At 42.1% G+C, this 11,434-nt stretch overlaps 1 protein-coding gene across 3 annotated transcripts; it reads left to right on the top strand.

The window, feature by feature from the left end:
* Positions 1–269: 269 nt before the first annotated feature.
* Positions 270–10,680, top strand: LOC112615610 (cancer/testis antigen family 45 member A2-like). Of its 3 annotated transcripts, none has more exons than XM_025372413.1 (5): positions 270–508; positions 5,698–5,872; positions 7,817–8,065; positions 8,448–8,541; positions 10,073–10,680. In XM_025372413.1, the coding sequence occupies exons 2-5, from the start codon at positions 5,704–5,706 to the stop codon at positions 10,170–10,172; spliced, it is 612 nt and encodes a 203-aa protein (XP_025228198.1). In that variant the 5' UTR covers positions 270–508; positions 5,698–5,703; the 3' UTR covers positions 10,173–10,680. The 3 variants fall into 3 exon arrangements, with proteins under 3 accessions (XP_025228198.1, XP_025228197.1, XP_025228199.1); XM_025372412.1 differs by having other exon boundaries at positions 276–353; XM_025372414.1 differs by having other exon boundaries at positions 363–525; positions 10,073–10,632.
* Positions 10,681–11,434: the final 754 nt, after the last annotated feature.

The raw sequence follows: 11,434 nt of genomic DNA, 5'->3' as shown, positions 1-11,434 counted from the left end.
GATTTTTGTGTTTTTCTTTTTCTTTCTTTTTTTTTTTTTTTTTTAGGTTGGTTGGTTGCTTTGCAGAGTCGGGGTCTCACTATGTTACCCAGGCGATTTCAACCCGCTGTGTGAGAAGATTCTGCGTTTCTCCGCTTATGTTGCTGTGCAGTTGTTACTGAAGGTGGCCTGTAGAGGGCGCCAGAGTCAGCGAAGGGGAGGGCTGCGCTTCCTGGTTCTCTGGGGCATGAGGCTTCTCCTCAGGACTCTGGCGCCCCCAACAGGTTCCCAGTGTTCGGCTGGGGCAGGCACGCTGTGGCTGGTTATTTCCCCTCCTTCTATCCCCCTTGGGCCGAACGGAATCGATGCTTCTGGTGAGACGCCTCGCCATGCACATCACTCCCAGGTGCCCTAGGGGGCACATTTCCCACAACTCCCAGAGGGCAAGTTTCTAGAAACTGCCACCACTAGGGAGGCGCCACAGCTTCACTGCCATTTTGTGAGGTGCCGCCGTCACTCCTCCAGCGAGGTCAGGACTTCAGGACTGTGAGTGGGCTGTTTTTCCCTGGATGCTTTAATTTCACCCCGGAAAGCGTCCTTTTTCCTCGGAAAGCGTCTTTTCTGTGGCGTTCTCTGTCCGGTGTGTGGTAGGGCTCCCTTGGGAAAGTGGCTCCGCTCTGGGGACACCGCCATGGGCACCTGTGTTAGCCATGGGGGAGCGTTTTCCTTGGGCACCCCGTCTCGGCTATGTTGTGGGGCCAGGGGGCTTTTCTTGGGGACTCCCTCTCGGTGATGTGAGGGACTTTTCCTACTGAAATGACCTAAGCCCAGGGGTGGGGGGCATGCCTTGGTTGCCTGTGTTGGCCTCGGGTGCGGCGGTGTTTCTTTCCTGCTCAGTTGCAGGCCTGAGGGGGGACTCTGCCTTGGGGACCCTGTCTCTGCTCATGGAACGTGGTGGGGGTGGCTGTGCCTCGGACGCATGATCTCAGCCCTGTGGGGTCACTGTTGGGGGCTTTATCTCGACCCCCGAGGGACTCTTCCTTGGGTGCTGATGTTGGCCGTGAGGCACATTTGTCCTTGGATGTCGCTCGCTCTCAGCTATAATGTGTTGGCTTTTCTTTGGTTCTACTTATCCCCATGTAGATGCTTACCGGATGCTTTCTCTTGATGCTGGGTTTTTAAAATTATTATTTGTGGGTGCTCTCTCCCGGTGTCCCGGGCGAATGGGGATTCCTTGGATTCTCTAAGCCTATGGTGGGACTCAGGGAGTGTCAGCCATGAGGGAGGCCACGTGACCTTGGGAACTCGGTCTCGCCCCGGGTTGGGATGCTTTTCCTCGGTTGGTTGATCTCGATTCTGAAGGAACTCTTTCCCAGGATTCTGTCTGACCTTTCGGTCACAGCCTCAGGTGTCTGTGTGGGAATGGGGGTCCAGAAATATTCGAAGGTTCCAGCTGTGCCACATTCGAACACTTGCTGTACAGTTAGTCTTTCATTCCAGGCACTCTGATGGCTGTGCAGTGATCCCTCCTTATGTCTAGACTCGCATTTTTCTGCTGATTAATGAGCTTGAGCACCTTTTTTAATATTGTTTTTATTTATTGATTTTTGTTTGTCTTTTGAAACAGGGTCTCCGTCTGTCGCCCAGGCTGGCTTGCAGTGCCACCACACCCAGCTATTTATCGTTTTTTTTTTTTTTTTTTCCACCATTTTATGTGTTTATTGGTCATTTAACTTTGTCTTTTATGAAGTTCCTTTTCAGGTATTTTTCCCCAGCTTTTACTAAGATGTTTGCATTTCAAAAATGGATTTGTAGTTTCCATATAATCTGTATTTGAGTTATACACCCATGCACACAGGCATATATGTACATATATAAAAATGCATGTACAATTTTAGTATCTTCTATAAATATTTTTTGCTTTTACAAGATCTCAATAATGTGTTTTAGATGAACAGATTCTCTTAATTTTATTAATCAGTGTATTATTTATGGCTAGTGCTTTTTATTTTTTTAAGAAATATCTTTGCTTCACCCGATGCCATTATGATCATATTTTTTTATTATTATTGTACTTTAAGTTCTGGGATACATGTGCCGAATGTGCAGGTTTGTTACATAGGTAGACACAAGTCATGGTGGTTTGCTGCACCCATCAACCTGTCAGCTACGTTAGGTATTTCTCTAATGCTATCCCTCCCCTCCCCCCTCCCGACCCCTGTCAGGCCCGGCTGTGTGATGTTCTCCTCCCTATGTCCATGTGTTCTCACTGTTCAATTCCCACTTATGAGTGAGAACATGTGGTGTTTGGTTTTCTGTTCCTGTGTTAGCTTGCTGACACCGGTACCTTCAAAGGACATGAACTCATTCTTTTTTATGGCTGCATAGTATTTCATGGTGTATATGTGCCACATTTTCTTTATCCAGTCTATCACTGTTGGGCATTTGGGTTGGTTCCAAGTCTTTGCTGTTGTGAATAGTGCTATAATAAACATACTTGTGCATGTGTCTTTATAGTCGAATGATTTATAATCCTTTGGGTATATACCCAGTGATGGGATTGCTGGGTCAGATGGTATTTCTGGTTCTAGATCCTTGAGGAGTCACCACACTGTCTTCCACAATGGTTGAACTAATTTACACTCATGATGATAATATTCTAAGTTTTCTTCTAGATCTTCTAATCATCTGAAATAAATTCTCATGAAATGGAGTAAAGTCATAGACCAGGTATATTCGATGTGCTTATTAGCCATTTGAGTATGACTCCTATGAAGTGCATATTCAGCTTTTCCCCCAAATTTTATTGGGATGTTTGTTTTTTAGAAATTGATTTGTAGTTCTGGATATATTCTGGATTCCACTCATTTGTTGCCAGATATATATGTATATATGTGTGTAACTACTATATATTTTTATGTATAACCTATACTATATACTACATAATGTATAATCTACAAACATGCTTTGGTTTTTCAGTCTCTTAATAGTGTCTTTGAGAAACGGAAGTTTTCCATTTAATTATGTCTAATTAAACAATTCATTCTTTATGGTTAGTGCTTGTTTATCCTCATTAAAAACATCTTTGTCTATTCTATAGTTGTGAAGACAATATCTTAAGTGTTTACTAGATTGTCTATTCATCTTTAGTAAAGTTTTATGGAGTGGGAAGAGGTAAGAGTCAAGGTTTGTATTTTCCTTGCATTTATCAAGTGCATTTATTAAAAGCACTGTCCTTTCCACAATGATTTACAGCTCTTCTGTATTTTGTATTTCCATATTGTTTCTGGCCTCTGTGTCCTCTTCCCTTGGTGTATTTGCCTGTCATTGCTCCAATACCACACTGTTTTAATTATTCTACCTTTATAGTAAATTTCCTATATAGTAGTACATTTCTACTAACTTAGTTCTTTTCTTTAAAAAAAAATTGTCTTTCCCTTGGCTTAAAAAACTTGGCTTTTCCAAATCTTTAATTTGCATATACTTACAAAATGATCTGCTTGTCAATTTTCAGAAAAGCTTTTGTTAACATGGTGGAATTTTAAATATGATTGCTATGATCATTCTGAGAGACTTGACAATAATGTCTCTTAATAATGTCTTCTGGCCGGGTGTGGTGGCTCACGCCTGTATTCCCAGCACTTTGGGAGACCGAGGTGGGCAGATCACTTGAGGTCAGGAGTTTGAGACTAGTATGGCTAACAAAGTGAAACCCCTTCTCTACTAAAAATACAAAACATTAGCCAGGCATCATGGCAGGCGCCTGTAATCTCAGCTACTTGGGAGGCTGAGGCAGGAGAATCGTTTGAATCCTCCAGGAGGTGGAGGTCGCAGTGAGCAGAGACTGTGCCACTCCACTCCAGCCTGGGTGACAGAGCAAGGCTCCGTCTCCAAAAAAAGAAAAAAAAAAAAAAGATGTCTTCCAACACATCGAAATAATATTTTTCTCCATTTACTGCAGTCTTTTTTTTTTTTTTTTTTGAGACGGAGTCTCGCGCTGTGTCACCCAGGCTGGAGTGCAGTGGCGCGATCTCGGCTCACTGCAAGCTCCGCCTCCCAGGTTCAGGCCATTCTCCTGCCTCAGCCTCCGAGTAGCTGGGACTACAGGCGCCCGCCACCACGCCCGGCTAGTTTTTTGTATTTTTAGTAGAGACGGGGTTTCACCATGTTAGCCAGGATGGTCTCGATCTCCTGACCTCGTGATCCGCCCGCCTCGGCCTCCCAAAGTGCTGGGATTACAGGCTTGAGCCACCGCGCCCGGCCATTTACTGCAGTCTTGAATTTCTCTGAGTGATGTTTTATAATTTTTGTGTAGTACTCTAGCACATCTTGATTAGATTTATTCCTAAATATTTGATGATTTTGGTACTGTTTTTAATGACATTTGAAATCTCATATTCTAATTATTTGTTGCTATTAATTATACAGAAATGCCATTGGTTTTTATTAGATCTAGTATGTTGACTAAATTTGCTTATTAACCATAATGATTTTATTCTTCTGCATTATGTACAGAACAATGTCATCTGTGAATGGCATGTAAATCACAACATGCCATGTCGCTCCTGAAAACCCATCCTCAAGTCTCCTAAGCACTCAGAACCAACTGTGAACCAGCTTTGGTCTGCGAGGTTACTTCTTTCCAAATTTTAAACATATTATATTTTCCTGATGCTATGGCACTTTTTAGAACCTCCAGTAAATTGTTGAATGGATAGTGGACATCTTTGTCTTGTTTTCAAACTCAGGGAGAAAATACTGATACGTCACTATGAAGTATCGCATTTACTATTTTTTTGTACATATGCTAACCAGAATAGGAAAGTTGCCCTTTTTTCTAAGTTGGTGATAGTTTTTATCACGAATGGACTTTAAACATTGACCCATGTATGAAAATAATCATGTGGTGTTTCCGTTTACTTGTTGTTGTTAATATGGTGCATTACATTTATTGATTTTCAAATGTTAGATCAGTGTTGCCTTTCTGCAATATACTCCACCATGGCTGATGTATGTCCTTTTTAAGTACTATTGCATTTTACTTGCTCACGTTTAGTTTGAATTTTTTGTGTCTAAGTTCAGGGGTGATCTTGGCTTGTAATTTGGCCTGATCTTGTAGTTTTTCTTTCTTCTAAAGTCCTTGTCAGATGTTGTTATCAGTTTTGTATCAATCTTCTACAATCCTTTTCTTTGTCCTCATTTTTCCTAATAAGGGTTAATACAGATTTGTTTATACATCCATTTGAATATATAAGTATATATACTTATGTATTAAATATATGTGATGTATAATATAATGTATAATATATGTAGTTTAAAATATAATGTATAATAAGGGTTAATACAGATTGGCTTATACATCTATTTTTCCTAATAAGGGTTAATACAGACTGGCTTATACATCTTCAAATAGGTAATAATATTTTCATCTATTTTTGGTTGATGGCAGCTGCTTATTCCACAGGCATTCTGATTGATTTGTTTGTACCATTTTTCTTCTTTTTTTACTTAGTGTTCAATAAAATTAGGTTTCTTTTCCTGAGAACAGAGTGTTTGTTGAGACTTGGTAAATCTTGCCTCCTGATTAAAAGTGAAATTAATGTAAAAGTGAAATTAATGATTCAAAGTCTTGGTTGTATACACATATGCAAACTGTTTGCCATTTTGTGATTGTTAGATTTTTGTCATGAATGGAATATGTTCACTGATGTTTTTCAGGAAACAATGACCGATAAAACAGACAAAGTGGCTGTAGATCCTGAAACCGTGTTTAAACGTCCCAGGGAATGTGACAGTCCTTCATATCAGAAAAGGCAGAGGATTGCCCTATTGGCAAGGAAACAAGGAGCAGGAGACAGCCTTACTGCAGGCTCTGCCATGTCCAAAGAAAAGAGTAAGTAAGCCTGTCGTCACCTCCTCTTCATGCTGTATCCAGTGCAGTCAGCCTCCTGCCTCACCCCCTCCAGAGAAACTGTCCTTGTCAAGGTCAACGGTTTCAGCTGACACTGCCATTAATTTCTCTGCAGCATTTGACAGTTGTTCACTCGCTTCTTCATGAAAACCTTCTAGCATTTCCATTTTCCACAATTTTTTTTTTAAATTTCTTGTCCGTATTGGTGAATCCCTATCATTTTTTTCTTGAGATGGAGTTTCATTCTTCTCGGCCAAGCTGGAGTCCAGTGACATGATCTCTGCTCACTGAAACCTCAGGCTCCTGGGTTCAAGTGATTCTCCTGCTGCAGCCTCCCGAGTAGCTGGGATCACAAGTACCAGCCACCGCACCCAGCTAATTTTTGTAATTTTAGTAGAGATGGAGTTTTGCCATATCAGCCAGGCTGGTCTCGAACTCCTTACCTCAGGTGATCTACCCACCTCAGCCTCCCAAAGTGCTGGGATTACAGGCACGAGCCACTGCATCCGACCCCTGTCATTCTTTTTTTTCTGTCTTTCTTTTTCTTCTCTTCTCTAAATACTCTAAAAAAATTTCTGAACCCCAGCATCTCTCTCTCTCCTTCTGTTCCAGTCTGCCATGATCAATCACTGAGGTCCCGTGATACCTCCACATTTCCCATTATTGTCCCCATCGAATACATACGCTCCAACCCGGCAGCCAGATCATCATGTTGGCATGTAAATCACATCATGCCATGTCACTCCTGAAAACCCATCCTCCACTCTCCTTAGCACTCAGAACCGACTGTGAACCAGCTTTGGTCTGCGAGGTTCTGCATGGCCTGGCCTCCATCACCCTCTCCTCACACGGGCCTGATCCATCTCCTGACTCTGTCTGCTTCTGTCCTTCACCCCGTAGTGCCTGGTCCATCCCCACTCCAGCCCATACCCTTGGCCTCACAGCAACCTGGAACTCCCCCTCTGCCTCTGCGCAGGCAGCTCTGCTTCTTCCTTCAAGCCCTGCCCAAGGGTACATCCACAGAAGGCTCTGCCCAACCAGTGGCAACTCCTGGGGCTCCCTCTGCTGCTGTTGCCCACAGGCCTGTGGACTGCTTCGCTACCACTAGCCCAACACTGTTTGTTTCATTTGCTCATTCATTGTGCACGTACTGTCTGACTGCCCCACATGAGGATGTGAGCTCCACAAGGGCAGGGAACGTTGCTCTCTGGGCTGTTTACTGCTGATCCCTACTACTGGCATGCTGCCTGCCACAGACGATGAATAAATGAGAGGTGTCAGACCTGGAGTGAAAAGAAAGTCACTTTTCTGAGACAGAAAGGAAGGATGAGGAAAATCATACACTAAAAGGGATTTTTTGGTGATGGAGTGCGTATAGAACTTTCAGCAGTAATGGCCACCTCTATTTTCTGAGAACATATTTGATGTAGAGAGAAGGCTGCTTGAGGTGTTTCCAAGCTGTCTGGCTTCCAGCTCAGTAAAGCCTGGTGGTTTGTAAGTGAATTTGAGAAATCGTGATATCAAGTGAGACTTGCTGCTTTCAACTTGTAAAGCATAACAAACTGAAACTATCCCATGAGTACCAGGGATCTGTGAATGTTGCTTTAGAGTTGTACTGTCTTACTTGGTTTCCATATCTATTCATAGGACCAGAAAATAAGAGGTGGTTTTATTGTATTATGTGTCCTGGCCTCAGTTCATCAGGTCTGAGATTTCTCCCGGTATATCCTCCCATTTATGAAAGATATAATTCCCTAGAAACAGAGGAGCACATAGATGTACCCAGAGGGGTGATGAAACACATATTTCTCACAGCTCAGCTTCTCAGTTTGGTTTCCAGATCTGTCATTCATGATATCTATGTGGAGGGGAAAGAAAATGGTCAAACACCAACTGACGGCTTTTTGTCAAAATCTGTTTCACCAGAGCATAAGACAGGAGATGGTATTCCACCCATCCAATTGGATTCTCAGATTGATGACTTCGCTGGTTTCAGCAAAGATGAGCTGATTCAGAAACCTGGTAGCAATGCACCTGTAGGAGGAATCATTACCAGCAATTTCTCTGGAGATGACCTAAAATGCAGAGAAATAGACCCTATTCCCAAAAGCCAAGAAGAAATTAATGCTGATATAAAACGTCAATTAGTGAAGGAAATCCGAAGCATTGGACGAAGTAAGTAGTATAAGAATATCTGTTTCATAAAACTATAGGAAGTCTCTCTTTCTATGATTCAGAAGATATTCATGTTACCTGTTGAGGCTCATTCTTTGCCAGAGTTGAGTTTGCCCATAGTTTATGGTGGTTCCTCTTTTCTTTGACTAAAGCATAGTACACCTTTTGCTTTTCTTTTCTTACTTGGTTATGGTTAAAAGAGTTTCATTCATACGTATGTGCAGGTGTCTTTTTTATTATTTAGTTTTTGTATGTGCGGGTATCTTGATTTAAGCATTTAAAACATTTTAGCCTATGAAGCATGATTGCTGAGGTATAGATTCACTTCTATTCTTCTTTATATTTGATAATACTGAAGGTTTTTTTTTTAAAACATCTTCAGAATACGAAAAGATCTTCAAATTGCTTGAAGGAGTGCAAGGACCTATAGAAGTCAAGAAACTATTTTTTGAATCCATCATCAAGGAAGCAGCAAGGTGGGTAGAAACAGGAACTGTCCAATTTCTTTAAGCACTTGGACTCAATAGAGTACTGGGGGTGAGCGTGGGGGAACAGCCCCTGTCTTGAGTTTCTCAAACCCTGGTCCTCACTCATAGTTACGGCTGTCTCCACAGTTACTTAGGTAATGTTATCTGAATCTAACTCATTCTTCGAAGACTATGGAGACTCCCATTCCTACCATAGTCTGAGGTGCGCATTGTCCCTCGATTGACACTCTTTGTATTTGCTAGACTACCTCTTTTTAAAAAATTTTTGTACGGACATAGCAGATGCATATATTTCTGGGGTATATGAGATGTTGTGATACAGACAACAATGTGTAATAATCACATCAAGGTAAATGGGGTATCTATCACCTCAAGCTTTTATCCTTTGTGTTACAGACAATCCAATTATACTCTTCACTATTTTTAAATGTACAATTAAATTATTACCGACAATAGTCACCCTGTTGGGCTATGAAATACTACATCTTATTTATTCTATTTTTCTACCTATTAATCATCCCCACTTCCCACACCGTCCACCCCCACTAACCTTCCCAGCCTCTGGTAACCGTCATTCTACTCTCTTTTTTTTTTTTTTTTGAGACGGAGTCTCGCTGTGTCACCCAGGCTGGAGTGCAGTGGTGCGATCTCGGCTCACTGCAAGCTCCGCCTCCCGGGTTTACGCCATTCTCCTGCCTCAGCCTCCGAGTAGCTGGGACTACAGGCGCCCGCCACCGCGCCCGGCTAGTTTTTTTTTTGTATTTTTTTTTAGTAGAGACGGGGTTTCACGGTGTTAGCCAGGATGGTCTCGATCTCCTGACCTCGTGATCCACCCGCCTCGGCCTCCCAAAGTGCTGGGATTACAGGCTTGAGCCACCGCGCCCGGCCATCTACTCTCTATCTCCATTAGTTCAGTTGTTTTACATTTTTGCTCCCAGAAATAATTGAGAAAATACAAAGTTTGTCTTTCTGTGCCTGGCTTATTTCACTTAACATCATGACCTTTGATTCCATCCATGTTGTTGCAAATGTCTGAATCTCATTCTTTTTTATGTCTGAACAATACTCTATTGTGTATATGTACCATATTTTTTTATCCATTCATCTGTTAGTGGACACTTCAGTTGCTTCCAAATCTTGGCTACTGTGAATGGTTGTGCAACAAACATGGGAGTGCAGATATCTCTTCGGTACCCTGACTTCCTTTCTCTTGGGCATATACCCAGCAGTGGGATTGCTGGACCATATGATAGCTCCGTTTTTAGTTTTTCGAGGAACCTCCATACTGTTCTTCGTAGTTATTGTAGTAATTTTTATTCCCACCAACAGTATATGAAGGTTCCCTTTTCTCCAGACCCTCGCCATCATTTGTTATTGCCAGCTAGACTACCTCTTACCATGCAGTTGAATTTCTATTTCCATGCTGACTGTAACTTCATCTTTCTATCCTTCACAGTGCTTCCTACAGCATAGGTTCTTTGGCTATCTTGTAGTTAATGGCATGTCTCTGTCTTTTCAGATGTATGAGCCGAGACTTCGTTCAGCTCCTTGAGAAGAAACTGGAGCATATGATTTGGGAGTACTTGTCCATGGAGGATTATGACAACTCAAATGCATAATCTCATTAATGATTGAGGAGAGAAAAGGATCAGATTGCTGTTTTCTACAGTGGAGCAGGATATTGCTGAAGTCTCCTGGCATATGTTACTGAATCAAATGGCTTTTTAGAGGCTAAGAAATGTCTGTTAGTAAAAGTTGTTCTTTTTCCCTAAGCATTTCATTTGAAAGAATAACTTGTTTTTTGGTTGTTTTGTATTCCCACCTATGCTGGTAGATATTATTAACCCATTAAGTAAACACTATTACAGTCGTGGTTTCTGCAGCAGCTCACATTGCTGAAGCTGGTATTAAAGCCTTCTTTCACTACCCATTTCACATTCCCTTTGCCCTAAGATAGCATGTCAGTTGGTTCATGGAGCTTGGCCTGGCAGGATGGCTCAAACCTTCATTATGGAAGAGTCTGAACCATTAGATGTCCTGCCTGGATGGGGTTGCTGTGATTTTCCATTAACTCTAATCACAAAACACGGGAGGACTAAGAAGCTCTCTAGACATATCAGACTTACTTTTACTTAGCCCCTGGTGTAGTAGGAACCTGATCTCCTTTTTTTTTTTCAGTTTCCATCACCCAAGCCAGTAACAGAATCCCTACTTTGTCTCTTGGTTGAGAGGAATGAAGAGTTCAAAGTGGTCAGCTGTCAGACACAATTTTCATTTCAATGGAATCATTTTTTATTCCCCCGTTGAAAAAATTTCTCAATTTGTAACTAAGACCTCTAGTCCAGCAGAGCCAAAAGTTTGCTTCTTGAGAGCAAAGTTTGCTTCTTGAGCACAAAAAGAAAAATTTTGCTACTAGATACCCAAGAGTAATAGTGAGAGGAGGCCCGCATCTTGGCTCTTTCATTCTTGAAGACATAGATGTGGCTATGGGAGAAATAGTTCCATATACTTGATGCTGGGATCCAGCATTGCCACCTCTGAGATTGTCAGCCAAGCCCCTCAAGGCACTGCCACAAAGCTAGAACTACAACTCAGGTTTTAAAGATCACTCCACTGTTCTATTGAGCCAGCCACTTCAGGATGTTGAGGAACATCACCAGACTAGTGAAATCCATTACCATGAGCCCATTCCCATACTTCATTTCCTGTAAAGTGAGTTTCATGTTTAAAACTGGTGCAGTGTGGGCTGTTTCCGGTTCCAAGATGGCCGAATAGGAACAGCTCCAGTCTATAACTCCCAGCGTGAGCGATTCAGAAGATGGGTGATATCTGCATTTCCAACTGAAGAACCAGGTTCATCTTACTGGGGCTTGTTGGACAG

This window comes from Theropithecus gelada, chromosome X (genome assembly GCF_003255815.1).
Source record: "Theropithecus gelada isolate Dixy chromosome X, Tgel_1.0, whole genome shotgun sequence".
In the NCBI taxonomy this organism is placed as follows: Eukaryota; Metazoa; Chordata; class Mammalia; order Primates; family Cercopithecidae; genus Theropithecus; species Theropithecus gelada.
The sequence above is the reverse complement of the archived record's forward strand: the minus strand, read 5'-3'. Positions and strand labels throughout refer to the sequence as shown.

Bases quoted from the DNA above. Each gene is read 5' to 3' on its own strand.
- LOC112615610 (XM_025372412.1), top strand. The intron at 5,873-7,816 runs GTAAGTAAGCCT...CTGTTTCACCAG, and splicing joins TGCCATGTCCAAAGAAAAGA to AGCATAAGACAGGAGATGGT. The intron at 8,542-10,072 runs GTGGGTAGAAAC...CTGTCTTTTCAG, and splicing joins ATCATCAAGGAAGCAGCAAG to ATGTATGAGCCGAGACTTCG.